The sequence below is a fragment of the Silene latifolia genome, chromosome X, assembly GCF_048544455.1.
Source record: "Silene latifolia isolate original U9 population chromosome X, ASM4854445v1, whole genome shotgun sequence".
NCBI lineage: Eukaryota > Viridiplantae > Streptophyta > Magnoliopsida > Caryophyllales > Caryophyllaceae > Silene > Silene latifolia.
In genome coordinates this window covers 152,173,216-152,190,092 of record NC_133537.1, presented here as the reverse complement: position 1 = coordinate 152,190,092, position 16,877 = coordinate 152,173,216, and the positions used below count along the sequence as shown (strand labels likewise).

Genomic DNA, 16,877 nt, shown 5'->3' with positions numbered 1-16,877 from the left:
TCCAAATTACAACTTTGATTTTTCAATAATGCAAAAGATGTGTTAACCTAGAGGAAAACACACTATATATAGTCTAATACAACCTAATATCCATGGGCTTAAGATAAGAGAAGCCTGTAATACAAAACGGAAGTAACCCAGAGAAACTCGCACGGTGCGAAAAATGAGAGCAGGAAACTCGCACCGTGCGAGTTAGCTGCTGATCTTTGTCTTCAATTCGTTCCTTGCTTGATCTTTGAAAGGCTTCCTCATGATGTCTTTGGTGCTTGATCTTGGCCTTCCTTTGCTTCTTTCTTTGCTCTAAATTACCTTCAATTCTTCGTTGATACTTCTTTGTTAAAGTAATAACATTTGGTATTTGGATTAAAAGCATTGAAAATGCCCAAAATCCTTTGCAAAATGCTACTAAAAGAGCTTCATACACAATAGAATGTAGGTAGAAAAGGGAGCTCATCAGTCACCCAATTGAAAACCACAACAAGGCTTACACACAAGAGCATTAAGTTCAATTCCAAACAAAAAAAGTCAAGATTAATCCTTTAGGAGGCTTAATCCAACTAACCCAAGGATCAACATGCAAATTCCACTCACAAAGATACAAACTTTAAACCAAATTCACAAAGATGCAAGCTTGCTACTAGGATTGCAATAGTAAGATGATTAACATGCAAGGTTAGCTACTCCTAACACAATGCTTTTAATCCAAATACCAAATGTTACTACATGTTACTACATCAAGGAATATACAATAATTATTGAGGAAAGATTAAGAGATTCTTACAAAGCTTAAGGAATTGTAGTGTCTACAAAATTACACCAAGCAAAAGGGTCTTGCCTTCCATAACCATAGATGAATCCAAGGTTAATGGAAAGATTGACATCAAAATCCAACTAAAGATTACAACTTTTTCCAAAATACTAAGTTTTTCCTTCATACAAGTCTTTTTTATTATTCAATAATGAGGTGCTAATCTAGGTCTTCAAAACATGAACTATATATAGGGCTGCGCTCCCTTCTAGGTTAAACCGTCTCATGAAAGCCCAAACACGGAATTTTAAACCTGTGTTTAATTAAGAATGCGCAGGCTGCGCCCGGGACGGGAATCCGTCTCCAAAATCTGGTCATCAGCTTGATCCTTTGCTTCCCGTCTTCACTTGTCATTGCTTGGTTAGTGTGAGCTTCATAACCTGGTGGATGCAAAACGAAATTTTCACCTCGGCTCATAGATATGGATGCTTGAGTTTGTCTTGTGAGATGAACAACCCAAGGTAAAGCTCATTGTGACCAAAGCTACAAGGAAACGGAATAGGCCGGTGCATGTCCAGGATTAGTGCATAAACTTGGCCTCAAAACTCGAATAAACAACCTAATAGACACAAATTGGCACGACATATTTGACTCCATCAGACGCCGATTCCTCGAAAAGACTGGATTTTCATTCTTTTAGCTACAAAATACAATGAAGGATACAAAATAACCTAGTAGTACTATTACTAGATTTACTACTATACCAAAAATTGGCCAACCCTCTTTGTGCTGTGAGTTTAGGATGTATTCCCTACAAGTTGTTTGTACTTTGTAGTTAATCTTCATCTAGTGTCATCAATGTTGGAATTTGGCCGTGATTTATAAAGTCCGGTTTGTTTAGTCTGATGCAACACAAGACCTTCTCCAGGAGTTCTTCTTGCTTCTGAGCCTACACCCCATACATAACATTCCAGACTGTTTTTAATATCAGTTTTTCTTAAGACATTCCATCACAAGTTTTTGGACAAGGTGTATGTATATGTATACCTGAATAGTCAATCCTAGATCGAGGATTCCGAATCTCAAGCGGTCTCCAAGTGACTCCAATGCTTTCCTGGACACATAGCTGAAGCGGTGTACGTCTATGTCTATTTCAAAGTAATCAGTTCCCTGTATTGAATAACCACCAAGGAATAAGATCATAAATCTATCTTAAGAGGAATGACAATAGACATGGCAAATGGGTCCCTCGGGTCGAAATCAGGTTTGGCCATTTCGCGGCACGTCATATAGATATGAGTCAGCTTGGTTTGGGGAAGTGGTTACGAGTCACGTCAATAAGGTCAACATCTTGGTCGTGTGTTTATGCATATCAAGGTTTTGTTTCAAGTCAATCATTTTGGATTTGGAGTCATTTTGGGTTCGCACTTCTTCATGATGTTTGCCAATTCGGTTTGGTCGTTTGGGCCGGGGTAATTTTCATTAGGTCTAACTGCCAGTTATTCTTAAAATACAATCTATGGTCAGTACGTGCATAAATAAGATCAGGGAGATGTTGGTATTGAACCTTGAAAAATTCATGCTGAGGCCTCGACAACACGGGTTTGTCTTTGTAAGCATTCAACAGTCTCTTTTCAGCAGAGCTCAACTGAAGACCCTCAGAATTAACGACCCCAGACAAGATTTTGAGCCTCTCCCTATAAGAAACCACTGATTCTTTGCTGAACCCTTTAAGCTTTTCACTCTCATTTTCCACTAGTTTCTGTAAATATGATTAAGACACTTCCTTAAGGTGTATCGCCAATCATATCGTATCTTTCTACTTGGAAAATTGCATTTACAGCAAAGAAGAGTACCTTAATGCTGTCTATACATTCTGATGAAATTTGTTCGTCAATATCTTCTGATAGCTTGAAATGTAATACGAGACTTACACCTTCACCGTCACTCTCCCCAAGGAACAAGGAAGGAGCATATGCTGGCATCTGTAAAGGGAATCCCACAAACTATAATAATAAGACCTCAGAGTACTCTTTAGCTCAACTTTTTAAGTCCTAATGCAACGCTGAAAAGAAGAGCTATAATAGCTGTTTATTTACGCCTTAATTATGCTCTAAACCGCTCAGAACTGAACTGAACTTTTTTCTGTTCAGAGAGCAACAGTTTTGTTACTCCAACCGCTCACAATACATACCCTTCCTGTGTCTGGCACTCTACAATCTAACATGGTATGACAGTACAACCCTTCATTATAAGCCAAATGTGGGAGTTTTCATAAAATAGCCCGATCCGACACTTGCAACGCACTTTACAGAGTATAAGTAACATAGAGCAGGAGACGAGTGGTGATACCCTCTCCTTCCCACCCAACGACAGTGTTTCTTCCGTTTTCCTCAAATCCCAAGTTCTATGTAAGGGAAACTTAACAGACCCAGCTTTGCTTATATAAACTGTCATATAGTTAGAACGAAGAAATGAAAATACCTGGATGTTTACAATCAATAGGGATGGCAGTTTTCCATTCCCTTGAACAAAGGGAAGCTCGAGATGTTGAGCGATATGACTAATATTTTGAGAACAGGCGAACAAATCTACACCAATAGGAGTATACGGACAATGACCTAGTGCTGGACTTTTCTGTTTGTCTCTGCATATCCAAACAGTTACATAAAGGATTAAGGAACATGGAAAATTGCAATGAGGTTCTTGATTTGGTTTTTCTTTTAAATGTGCACAATGGGATCCATGATGGGAGATTGGCAGTTATGATGCTGACGGGATTCAATACCAAGTCATTAGTCACGACTTTACTAGATATCTTAGTTGAGAGCTGCTTGATGTAGAATATATGGGAGCAAGTTGAGTACTTAAAGTAACTATCGCCACGAACCCTAAACACGGAAGGTGAAATTGCAGACCAAGAACCTGCAGGTGCTACCTTCTCGACGCTGGCACAGGGGATCAAAAGCCCTGCTTGAGGACGTATCAGGTGCGAACCTGACCATAGGCTAGACATATTGAGTAGTTTCCCATCTAGTACACATGACCATAAACGTTTTATTTATCAGCAGAAAGGAAGTCATAAAATTATTGGGATTGAATGGACAAATGAAGTATAGGTGGCTAACCTGCAACTACACTACTGAAGTCGTCATCAGACTCAGATTCCAGTATGCTCACCGAGTCAAACCAAGTTACTTCCTGGTATACTCCTGCAGTTTCATAACTGTCTCCAAAGGATCCTGTGATCGTAGAAGTACAAACTATTCGAGTTTCGGATCTTATACAGGTCAAATCAGTTCTGATATAATAGATAAAATTGAGCATTTGAGCCGTCCATTTTGGTATATTTGGGTCATTATTGGGTCGGGTGATTTCCACTCGGATCAACATTGGACCCATCAATGTTTAGGCTGGAAACTGGTAAGGTCTAGTTCGAGTCAGTCCAGATTTTGACAGGGCAATTTTTAACATATGAGTAAGGTGGGTATGTTTGACCACTTCAACGCTGCATAGACGAGAGTTGTAGAGGTAACGGGTTAATAACATATTGAGCTTCCTATTAAGCTAAAACAAAAGAATGCTCTGGAGGCAAGAAAGAAGTAAAGAATACCGATTTCATTAACATGGTTCCAATGAACTTGAGTAAGGTGGAAGGACCTGTTAGAAACCTCGGATCTTCTACAAGTGGGTAGTGCCACCCTTCTCAAAATCAATCTGAAGAAACTCACTCACTGAAATGCGGCTGCAAACATCACTAACCCTTTTGATAGGTGCATCACAGATGGCAGATGGTTGTTGTAGTCATCTGTTTCCTGGACCTACGCGTATACTTGTTCCTCCTGAAGTCGAAACACAACCACCCATTCTCTGCCTATTCAATCAATTAATACTATATATTAAATCCAGAAACCAAGAGATTTCAATATAATTAAAGAAAGTTATACAAATTAATTATACTATATAGTTTCAATAGCATCGTGTGATGGACCCGATTAAGGGATCTCAATGCAAATATTATATAGTTTGGGTTAAAATTAAATTATATAGAAGCTTGATAATTTTCCTAAACATTTGTAAGAGACTAAAAGATGGTCGATTTCCTTAAAATAAAATAATAATTAATTAAGATGATCAATTTCCTTAAAATAAAATAATTAATTAAGATGATCAATTTCAAGGAGACTAAAAGAAAGAAGATGCTTGGTAATTTTCCTAAATATTTATAGAAGACTAGAAGATGGTCAATTTCCTTAAAATAAAATAATTAATTAGTATAAACATGCACACTTATGGTATTAATTATTATCATCACCATAAAATTATATATTAAATCTAAAATCTATGCAATTTTATTAAACTTTATAGTTTATTAGATGTTAATTATTTAACATACAAAAATATAATAAGTAGGTTATAAATAATTTAAGTTAGATTGCATAATATATAATATTGCATAATTCTTTCGATTTGATTTAATGCATATATATAATATATTTATATAAATATATAATCCTCTTAAAATTGCATGCCTAAGTAGTAAAAGTAATTTCGTCAGTAAAGAAAAGAATTGTAGTAAGATTGGATATAGTTATATGATAATAATCACTCTCATTTAAATAGTAAAAGTAACAATATTATCAGCGAGATAAGTAAAAGTGGTAGAAACAACAACGGGAGTAGTGAAATAATCAATGTTAAGAAAGTGGTAGAAACAACGGGAGTAGTGAAATAATCAATATTAATGCGGCAATAGTGAAAGTAACAATAATTACGGAGTGAATAGTGAAATTATCAATATTAATGCGGCAATAGTGACGGTAACAATAATTACGACGGGAGTAGTGAAAGTAACAATAATTACGGGCAAGTAGTGAAATGTTATTACTATTGTTTCATTAATAAGAGTAAAATATTAATAGCGGGAGTAGTGAATATGTCTCAAAATTTATTTTATCGTAATTTTAGGATATGTCATAGAAAAATATATTAATGATAAATTTATGGATTATGCATCTTTAAGTAATTTTTTTTAATGAAAAAACAAATTTTTTTTTGGTGAAATGTGAATTCTCATTAATTAAAAGATAGTACACCATACAAAGCCTTTCCATACATTATATCACCAATACAACTCTCTCAATTCAAACGAGATCTAAGCTATCAATCCAGGAGCTATTATGCCTAGTACTCTCTTTAACTTGCAAGAATCTCTTCTTCAAAGAAGGCTTAATCCATCTCAGGACAGCAACAGGATGCTGCACGAGTCCCTCATGCCCTGTTGTGTTCCTATTCTGCCAAATACTGTAAATCAAAGTAGCCAAGGCAGCCATAATTACTTTTTTCCTCAATAAAGAGCGACATCTCCAAGGTATAATCCACATTGTTAAGTCCCCATTCCAGTCAATATCTAACCACTGCTTCAGCAAAATCAAGCATCTCTGACTGCCACAGTCAAAGAACAAATAAGAATGTGTTTCCTGAGCAATGCCACACAGGTCACACAAGTCAGAACTGATAACTCCATATCTCATCAGGCGATCCTTTGTCATGAACCTGTGAAGCACATACATCCAGCAAATTAAGTTAACCTTAGGCAAGCACAGTCTGTTCCATACCAAGGGCATCCAGTTAACTGTTATATGATCCCTAATCAACCACATATACACAGCATGAGTGGAATAATCAGCATTCAACCAGCCATTGAGACTGAAACCAGAGCACAGAGCATCTCTTGCTTTGCAGATCTGGAGCACTAGAATTCACAGAAGGATGATAAGACCACCAGTCACCTTGTTTCATATATATGTGGTGAACCCACTTTTGGGCAATCCACCATGAAAACTTGCCTATCACAACAAGATTCCATAGTTGGCAATGCAAAATACCCAAACCTTCTCTATCTTTAGGTAAACAGCAGGTATCCCAAGCCAGAGCTGGAATTTTGTGATAATCATCTGTCCCATACCACAAAAGTAATTCCTGCACAACAGAAAAATCCTTGCGTAACTGGGATAACACAGATCTCACCAAAACTAATCTCCCAGCATAGCTTAATTTTTTAGCTCCCCAACTCCTGATTCTAGCCACAGTTCTATCCACTAAGATATTGCATTCAGCATTGGATAGTTTTTTAAAAGAGATTGGGAATCCCAGGTACTTAAAAGGGAAATGTCCCACCTGAAAACCAGATAACTGTAAAATAGCTTCTGCTTCCAATGGAGGAACACCATTCATGTATATTTCAGATTTCTCCTGATTCATAGCTAACCCTGAAGCTTCTGAGAAAGTGATGAATGCTCTCATAAGCACCTTGACAGAACTCCTATCCCCCCTACAGAAGAGCAACAGGTCATCAGCAAAAGCTAAATGACATAAACCCATAGCTTTGCACATTGGATGAAACTTGAAGTCAGATCTCTTAGTAACCACAACAAGTATTCTAGTGAGATACTCCATACACAAGGTGAACAATAAAGGAGACATTGGGTCACCTTGCCTAATCCCCCTCCTACCTTTGAAATAACCAAACTGTGCCCCATTAAAGAAATAGAGTAAGTGGTAGAAGCCACACACTGCATGATCCAATTCACCATTTGATCAGAAAATTTTAGGGCATACAACATATCTTCTACAAAATCCCACTCTATTGAGTCATAAGCCTTCCTCAAATCAATCTTCATCAAAAGCCTAGGAGAGCACTGCTTCCTATTGTAAAGCCTAACCAAGTCTTGGCAGATCATAATATTTTCAACAATGTCCCTTCCATGAATAAAAGCACTCTGGTTAAGGCTCACAATATCAGCAAGAGTATCAGAAAGCCTATTGCAAAAAACAAATCTATATATATATATAAAAGAGAGTTTTTTCGAGCGATCTGAGAGCGTCCACATCATCAAAATCAATTTAGGAAAGTATAATTTTTGATGTAAAAAATAAAGTAGAGAATCTTTTAATTATTATAATATGTATATTTCCTAAATTATATTCAAGTGATATTTCTAATTTTCATATCAACCTTTTACATTTCATTTGCCAAAAAAATATCGCTAAAAAAATTATGAAAATAGTATAATTAGCTTTGTGGTAAAAAATGCTATCATTAGAGTATAAATTTCATATTATTTGCACTTATTAAAGATGGTGTACTTCTTAATATGTAAAATTGTGTACTTTTTAGTATGTTTTGTCCCACATTGGAAAATTAGTAGGTGTGGTGAATATACTACATATAAATAGTAGAATTGTCCCACATCGAAAGATTAGTATAAGGTAGTGTGATCCTATGATTATAAATAGGAGACATATTTGGAACTTATGTATCAACCCAAAAAATTTTGAGTCTCATAAATATTGTTTTAAAGAGCTCTCTTAAGATTTTCTATTATTATCTCTACGATATGATATAAAAAATAAAATGGAGATTCATGATAACTACTCGGGAAAGAGTTAAGAACATGAACAAGAGAAGCAAAAATCACTTAATGTTGGTGTCACATAGGCAACCTATAATGAACAATATTACAACATACACAAAGTTAAAGCACAATACAAAACCAAGAGTTTTACTAATGGTTGTCTCCTAAGACAATACAAAACTAAAGATTTTACTAATGGTTGTCTTCTGAATGCACTAATAGAGCGTTAATGTGTCGTTATATGTATGATATAGAGATCCCTATCTAATAATCGTCGATCGAGACTAAGTGGTTTTACCTTCAAAGAAAAATAATACGTATACAATAATGGTTTTTTTTAAGAAGAGACATTTACTTCTTGGTATGTTATATGTTTCACATTGAAACATAATGTAGGCATGATGAACATAGTACGTCTAAATAATTAAATTATGTATCTCACATCGAAAGAATAGTATATAAAAGATATGTACTTTTTAATAGGGTGAAATTTAAATAGGAGGCATCCTAAAAGATATGTACTTTTTAGTATATTATATGTCCCACATTGGAAAATAATGTAGGTGTGGTGAATATATTATGTATAAATAATAGAATTGTCTCATATATATATATATATACATTTTCTATATTATATTAAAGTGATGTTTATAATTTTGATATAAAAACTTTATATTTCATTTGACAAAAACGTATTGTATGAAAATTATATAATTAGATGGTGACAAAAAAATGCTATCATTAGAGTGTAAATTCTATTATATTTTCTCATTATTAAATCGAGTTGATGTCAAAGTAGGTGCGAAAAAAATGGTGTACTTAGTATGTTATGTGTCCTACATTGAAAACTAATGTAAGTGTGGTGAATATACTATGTATATATATATTAAAATTGTCCCACATCGGAAGATTACCATAAGGCAGGGTGATCTTATGATTATAAATAGAAGTCATAACCCAAAATCTTTTGAGTCTGTTAAGTATTGTCTTGGAGATCTCTTAAAGTTTATATTATTATTTTTTACCTATAGATTTTATATGTCCCACATTAAAAAATAATATAGGTGTGGTAAATATACTACGTTTAAATAATATAATTAGAATTGTATTAAAAACATTTCTATTATTAGAGTATAGGTTCATATCATTTGCATATATTTTAATTATGATAAAAAAAACAGAAAACAAACGTATGAATATTAATAAATAATATAGTATTTGCTTATTATTAAATCGGGTTGGAGTCAAATTAGGTTCAAAAAATATGGTGTACTTTTAAATATGTTATTCGTCCCACATTGAAAAATAATGTAGGTGTGATAAATATATACTACGTATAAATAGTTGAATTGTCCCACATCAGAAGATTATCATAAGGTAAGGTGATCCCATGTTTATAAATAAGATTTATCCTTGGAACTTAGGTATCACCCCAAATATATTGAATCTCTCAAAGTATACTTATTATATAAGAGACTTTAAAAATAATCTTGAATTAAATGTTAAATTTTTAAAGTTGTAACATTTTTTTAGGTGGGAGGAAGAGCGATAAAATGGTAAATATTATAACGAAAATTTTTCATTGTACCCTCGAATTTTGGTAGATTACACATAATACCCCTAATTTTAAGTTTCTACATATAATACCCTTGTGTTTAAATTTTTTCATAATGTCGTTACTCCTATGAGTAACTGAGCATGTCATACTATTTGTGTTTTATTATTTAGGTATTAAATGTTAGTTTATTAAATAAAATATGGAATTAGGAATTAGATGATGAACTGTTTGTGTAATAGATAACAAAAGAAAAAGGAGTCACAAGTCATAGGAGTAATGACGAAAGTTGTCAAATGGTATTCTGGGAAAGAAAAAGGTGAACACATGGGTATTATTTGTAGAAACTTAAAATTAGGAGTACCATGTGTAATCTATCAAAGTTCAAGGTTACCATGAGAAATTTCCAATATTATAATGATATAGTTAATTAAATTTTCATTTAAAAGAGAGAGATATCCGTACCAATAAAACAAGAAAAGGGATATTATTCTTTAATTGTTATTTTATTAACATGCCATCAAACTTAACGTCCATTTAACAGCCTTTACATTAGGGGGTATCATAGGCAAAAAAGTAGAACCTTAAGAGTACCATAGGCAGATTCTTAAAAGTAGGGTAACATGGAAAATCTGACAAAATTAAGGGGTACCACGGGACATTTTCGTATCTCAATTATGATAAAAAAAATGAAGAAAAACAACGTACAAATATTAATGGAGAGTACTTGATCATATTACTAAATTTAAATATAACTACGAAGTATTATATATAATGAGTAGCAATTGTCCGTATTCGGTATTCGGGATCTGGTTGGATGTCGAACTAAGTGCAAAAAAGATGGTCTAATTCTGAGTATGTTATTTGTCCCATATTGAAAAACAATGGAGGTTTGATGAATATATATTACGCATAAATAGTAGAATTGTCCCACATCGAAAACATAATCCAAGTTTGGTGAATATATTACTTATAAATAGTTGAATTGTCCCACATCGAAAGATTAGTATAAGGTGAGGTGATTATATGATTATAAATAAGAGTTAACCCACGTATATATTAATCTTTTATTTTTTTGGAAATAGATATTTTAATAATATGTAAACAAATCATTAGACATAGAATGTAAACATTAAACTCTTATAACATTTTTTTTTTCATTATAAATAAGTTAATTACCCCGTTGCAACGCACGGGCATTCAAACTAGTTTAATGGTAAGTAGAGGTAGCCCGGGCGAAGTCGGGCACCAATACTAGTTACTTAAGGATAGTGGGACCCGACTATAAAAATTGCCAATAATTCAACAATGGAGACGATAAGGTTTGCTCATCTGGATGCAACTTGGTGTACCTAATGGTAAATTGTGACCTAGTTTTTTTGACCAACTATAAATCGGACGTTCTAATTCCCCGAGCCATTACAGATGAATCAGTATATGTACATTTCTGAAGACCAGGATTATTAAGGAAGTGTTTGAACTCAAACCCAGGTAAAGAAGGTAGCATTCAATTCAAGACATTAAATTTCTCCAGATTCTAAACTCAGAAGAAACATGCAACAGACTAATCCACTAATACTCAGAATTGCCAAGACTTTGCATTGTTTGGTAGAAGAGGCGTGCACGAAATGATCTGGGCTCCGCTAACAGAAATCGTCACTAACATAATTGTCCCCAATACACACACACATATTATGCAAATAGCCAAATATATATGCCAATACAAGAAAGAATTAAAAACCATAACACATGATAATCAAATAAAAAACATGCAGGAAAAAACTTACAGTTGAGATTTTGTTATCCAATCACTCTTAAAGCTCAGAAAATGCACTTCTAATGTACATGATAATGATAATCAAATAAAAGTATATAAACAAACTTGTCTGCCTTTATGATCTCATTAAGACATTGCCAGCAGAAATACATTTTAAAAACAGTAGAAAATAAATAAAACATACTGCAAATTAAATATTGGTGGTCCATTTTATAATTTTCATACCAAACATGATGATCATAAGTAGTAGTGACTTTTGCACATAAATTAAGGGATAAATAAGATTCTTAACTACTAATTTAAATACGGAAATCAAAGTTACCTCAACAAAATCAGTGACTGATACTCCTTAGAAAAGGGAGCTTTGCTTAACTGCTTCATTCTCAGGGCTTTGCTTCCAAATGTGATTAACTGATTAATACCAAGTAATCAACTTTTTGCAATCTTAGTAGATGCATGTAATAAACACTTGCCTTTTCACAATCCCTATTAAATTAAACACAAATTCTCATTATAGACGGACACTATCCGTCTATACGTATAGACGGATACCATTTCCTCTCACAAAATACCCATTTCGCTTTTAAAAAGTGGAAAGACACGTGGGGGTCCCTTGTCTTGTCCTCTACCCATTTTATTAGAGTCATTACTTAAATCTGTTTCATTCCCCACCCGTCTATACCAAGACCTATTGTAAATTAAATACAAAATTTAATGTGGTAACTGGTAAGCTGTCTGTATCGACTGTATGTAGTACTTGGAGTCAGGATTTCCTGTTGGCAAGGGGCAAAGAATTTCAGTAATTTAATACGGGTTTTCTAATCTATGCCCACTAGGCATAGGATAAGAAAACAAAAATAGAAAGAATTAATTGATGTTTTTATGGGAAATTGGAATATCCTATTACTTTTACTTTTCTTTACAATAAATATATTTGTTTCATTTTTTGTTTTCTTATCCTATGCCTAGTGGACATATGTTAGAAAAACCCAATTTAATAAAATAAATTTGAAAAAAGTTTGCAAATTTAACTAAAAACTTTGAATTTTTTCATATTTCGCGGGAGCGAGTGTCCCTGTTAACCCCGCTCGCTCCACCACTTACTACTTGCTACACATCCCCTATTTACTAAATAAATAGGTCAATCTACGTTTTTTTCCCGCCTAAAATATTATCTTATAATTGGGCTTTTAATTTTTGCATTCAACTATGGGCTAAGTCTAATGTAAAAAAAAGATTTCCAAAAATATGTATAACGTCATATTCTACTATGTGCTAAATATAGATCATATCAATGATTTGCCCAAAAATAACGTAAAATTAATTGCCAAAAAATAAGTATAAAATCCTCAATCATTGCCGAAAAAAAATATATATACCGTCAATCCATTGCTATATTGCTACAAGTAAAAAATCATCGATCATTGCCAAAAAATTGGGTTCATATATTACAAATCTCGAAGTAAAAAATCCTCGATCATTGTCAAAAAATTTGGGTTCATATATTACAAATCTCGAAATATATCTTTCACTAATCTAAATATATAAAATCATTGCCAAAAAGACGTGAAATATGAAAAATCAAGTAAAATGACGTGAAATATGAAAAATTAATGAGGTGTTAATTTAGCAAGATTAAGTAATACAAAAATAAAAACTCTATAAATACCGCGCATTCATTGCGTGGGATCTAAACTAGTATAATAATAATTGCATATTTACTAAATGAATAGGTGATCTCTATCATTTTCCCGCCAAAATGCGTATTCTCAAAAAAGGAAACTAATGATAATTATGTCCATTCACTAAATAAGGAAATAATTACAATTTAATTCATCTATTATCTTTTCATTAAAATTAATCTTTTCATCAAATTATATCATTTTCACTAAACTCTAAGCTATAATATTTTAATTAAATAAATAAAATTGATATAAAACTATAAATTGCTAAATCTTTTACTGATGCTATTATTAGATGATGAGTTAACCCATATTCCGTATAAAATCAAAACTAGAAATCGTTGTTATTACTTTTGTGACAAAAAAAATTGAAAATAAAATAAAATTGAAACTCATTAGCTTTATCTATAAAATTATTTTCATTAAAATACATTTTAACTCATTACTCAATTTTCTTAACTAATTTTCGGTTATAGCTTTTATTTATCAAAGTAAAATACAATGATGAGAAATGTAAACAACTATAAGGTACCGATATTATATAAGTATTTTTATAAAAAAATATTAAACTTTAAGTATCGTGCATATAATGCACGGGGTCTAACTAGTATTTGTATTAAACAAGAAAAAAGAGATAAAATCCAGTGAGACGACTTTGAAGAATTAAAGCAAAATCAATCCACGCATTTGGAAATTAATTATTCACAAGCACAAGAGTAACAAAGGTCCCAGGATTATGAGAATTTAGTCCTGGGAAAGGATCTCTGTTTTTTTTTTCATTCAGGATCAATGTCTTTCTTGAGGGTTCGTCCCCTTACCTCAAAAACTATCCAGACGGGAACTTTCCATGAAGACTCTTCAAGGGTAGCAGAAGTTCCCTTTCCCGCTCCTTTGCCTAAGGAGTATAATTTGCTTTCATCAACCATTTCGGAGAATACTAAGATGTTTCAGAAAGAAGGTATCATCCAAATGGAAAAGAAGAAGCGGCTCTCATCGGGATCCTCTCTCGCGAGCAAGGTTTCAGCAGTTCAGTTCGTGTTTGTGGTGGCACGCACGCATTCAACCGACTCCCCCGCGGTTGTGGACATAGGGGGCCCACGGGGGCGCTTGGGAACAAGCGTCTGCATTTGTGGAGTCGCCACCAATTTATTGTGGAAAATTGGAAACCGTTCGAATACCTCGTGTCATGTCAAGACACAAAGTAGTGACATGAACACCAAGAACTCGTTACCCTTAGCATTCTATGTCTAGAATGACTCTCGTGGATGCCAATGAATACGGATGTTCATAGAGATCTAGAGTAAGGGGTGAGGGTACGTATTAGGAAGCTCTTTTGATCGAACACCTAATCCCGCCCGCCTCGATAGCGGCCTCTACTAATGATTAGGGAAAATCGTCTATACTTTATATGCTGAAGGTTATATGCATGCAATACAACATCCATTAGATTAATCCTAGCATGTGAATTAAACTATGTCGGTAAACACGTAATTTAACATGCATTTGGGTCGAAGTAGAAATTTAGATTGATTGCATGTGAGAGCATATAAACAATAATAAAGAATAAAGAAATACAATAAAGAAAATTACAATAATTACAATAGGTTAATTGATCTATGTCGAAAATACATTTAAAACGGACGATTTGAGAAAAGAAAGAATAAACAAATTAACGAACAGATTATTAGTGATAATACGAATAATAGTTAATTAATACGTAATTAATAAACTAGGTCAAAGCAGAAACGGGAGTTCAGAGACAGAACTCAACCCGGAACAAGCGCAACAGAACTGCGTCCTTTGGAAGAGGCGCAGCAAACGCTAACGTCTGTTCTGAGTTGAGTTCGGGCCGTCCGTGAAGCCGGAATTGCAAATTGTTAATATTCATTGGTGATTTAAGGATCGATTATGGACATTTGACTCGGATAGAAGTGATTAATATATTATTTATATGCAAATTAGTCATAAAAACGATTAAAGACGGACTCAAATTAATCAGGACAAATTAATAAAAAGGTTAATTACGGGATTAATGATACAAATTAACAAACTAACAAATTAATTAGGTTATTAATGACGAACTAATGATGACAATGATAATAAACAGATGAAAATATATCAATGAATGAATTTCAGAGACTCAATATTGATGAATCATGAAGGAAAAGTAGATCTATATACTCAACATATTCATATATGTTTTATTTTAATTTGTCATAAAATTAAATGGTGGATCTTATGCATGCAAACTAATAAACAATATAAAGAAGAAACCATCATCTTACATTGTGATTTTCGGATTTATGGGCACAAGTGAGTTCACCTACTCACTTGTTCTTGAGCTTCCAAATATTGGATGAACAAGGTTCAAATTAGAACATCTCCCAAAAGCATATACCCAAGGAAACTCATAATAACCAATATTATTTAGATCTAGTAATAATATTGGGTTTACTATAAAATTGACACAAAATAAATTGTATTTTTACTCTTGAAAATCTCGGTCAAGAGGGAGTATTTGTGAGATTTTATTTCTCTAGAAAAATCACATATTGTAGAGATTATACATTTTCTTACACTAGAAAATTATATGGTGAAAAGAATGAATAATGTTATGTAAGAGAAAAGCACTTCTCTCTTTTCTTGTGGGATGGTAAAAAAATGCATTGGGTAGTATGCCCAATGCATTTCATTTTTGCTCTTCACAAGAGGCTAGGCATGCAACTCTAGGGTTATCATTGTGTTTTGAATAAAATAAATTTAAACAATACAAACCCTTAATGCCCTTCTAATTTTCGGTTACCATATAAAATGGTAGTCCATATTAACTTTGTCATTTGTCAATTTTGTTATGTGTTACATGTTACATGACATGTAACAATGCAATGTATTTTTATCATATTAAAAATCAACATACTCATAAAATATGTCATTTACAAAATCGACTAGTAATTCATAATTACTTGTGCCAAAAGTGTTCCCGAATTATAAACTACAACATTCTGTATTTATTATAATTTATTCATTCCGTTTCAATTGTTTCTGTAAACAATAATTTCATCTAAGTAATAAAATAATTCAATTACTTAGACCGTGTCTCATTTAATCATATTTACAATAAGATACGTAAATTATACTCACAAAATCATCCGTCAATTTTAAGCAATTTAATTAACTCGTATCGGTATACGATTAATTAAATAATCAATTAAGAGTATTTCCCTATAGGTATGACCTAAGGGGATCAACTGATCACCACCGTCCGCATCGGCGTAATAATGTCAAACTCTAGTCAATCAATCATTACCGATATGTGTGGACCAGTTGACTGTAAAATATTACATCCCACATGTATTCTTAAAATGAGATTTAATAATGATATTTAAATCATGTGATCGCACTATTGTTGAGGACACATTTCCCAACAATCTCCCACTTGTCCTCGACAAGTGTGCGTCACCAATTCTCTTATCCTATTACTATCTCCCACTCAATGCAAGGTGTCTTTCGGGTCGTACTTGCAAGTGATCATATCGAGAGTGGTTTCCTCGATCTGGAGAATAACTGATTGACCGGATTTATCTATCATAGATACCTTCCGAGCGTGGCCACGTATTTCCGATTCATTACTCCTCGAGTGGCCCTGAGATATTGTTTTAACCCTGACAAGGGGGTGGACAATTCCTATCGCACTTAT

General features: G+C 33.4%; 2 protein-coding genes across 18 annotated transcripts; both read right to left on the bottom strand.

Moving 5' to 3' along the window:
• Positions 1 to 734: 734 nt before the first annotated feature.
• On the bottom strand, positions 735 to 12,272 carry LOC141623679 (uncharacterized). 17 transcript variants are annotated; one of them, XM_074439824.1, is made up of 8 exons: positions 11,821 to 12,272; positions 3,877 to 4,622; positions 3,687 to 3,781; positions 3,233 to 3,395; positions 2,605 to 2,733; positions 2,316 to 2,510; positions 1,796 to 1,918; positions 735 to 1,188 (listed from the first exon to the last, which is right to left on the bottom strand). In XM_074439824.1, the coding sequence occupies exons 5-8, from the start codon at positions 2,731 to 2,733 to the stop codon at positions 1,159 to 1,161; spliced, it is 477 nt and encodes a 158-aa protein (XP_074295925.1). In that variant the 5' UTR covers positions 3,233 to 3,395; positions 3,687 to 3,781; positions 3,877 to 4,622; positions 11,821 to 12,272; the 3' UTR covers positions 735 to 1,158. The 17 variants fall into 17 exon arrangements, with proteins under 17 accessions (XP_074295925.1, XP_074295916.1, XP_074295927.1 ...); XM_074439815.1 differs by having other exon boundaries at positions 735 to 1,697; positions 3,639 to 3,781; positions 11,821 to 12,181; XM_074439826.1 differs by having other exon boundaries at positions 735 to 1,291; positions 3,639 to 3,781; positions 11,821 to 12,181.
• Positions 5,893 to 6,411, bottom strand: LOC141618590 (uncharacterized). The gene has a single exon (XM_074435693.1). It carries the CDS (start codon positions 6,409 to 6,411, stop codon positions 5,893 to 5,895), a length of 519 nt encoding a protein of 172 aa, XP_074291794.1.
• Positions 12,273 to 16,877: the final 4,605 nt, after the last annotated feature.

Coding starts and splice junctions, on each gene's coding strand:
- LOC141618590 (XM_074435693.1), bottom strand. CDS start 6,411: ATGTGGTTGATTAGGGATCATATAACAGTTAACTGGATGCCCTTGGTA.
- LOC141623679 (XM_074439813.1), bottom strand. CDS start 11,879: ATGAAGCAGTTAAGCAAAGCTCCCTTTTCTAAGGAGTATCAGTCACTG. Junction 7,083..11,820: donor CAGTCACTGATTTTGTTGAG/GTAACTTTGATT, acceptor GCTCTTCTGTAG/GGGGGATAGGAGTTCTGTCA.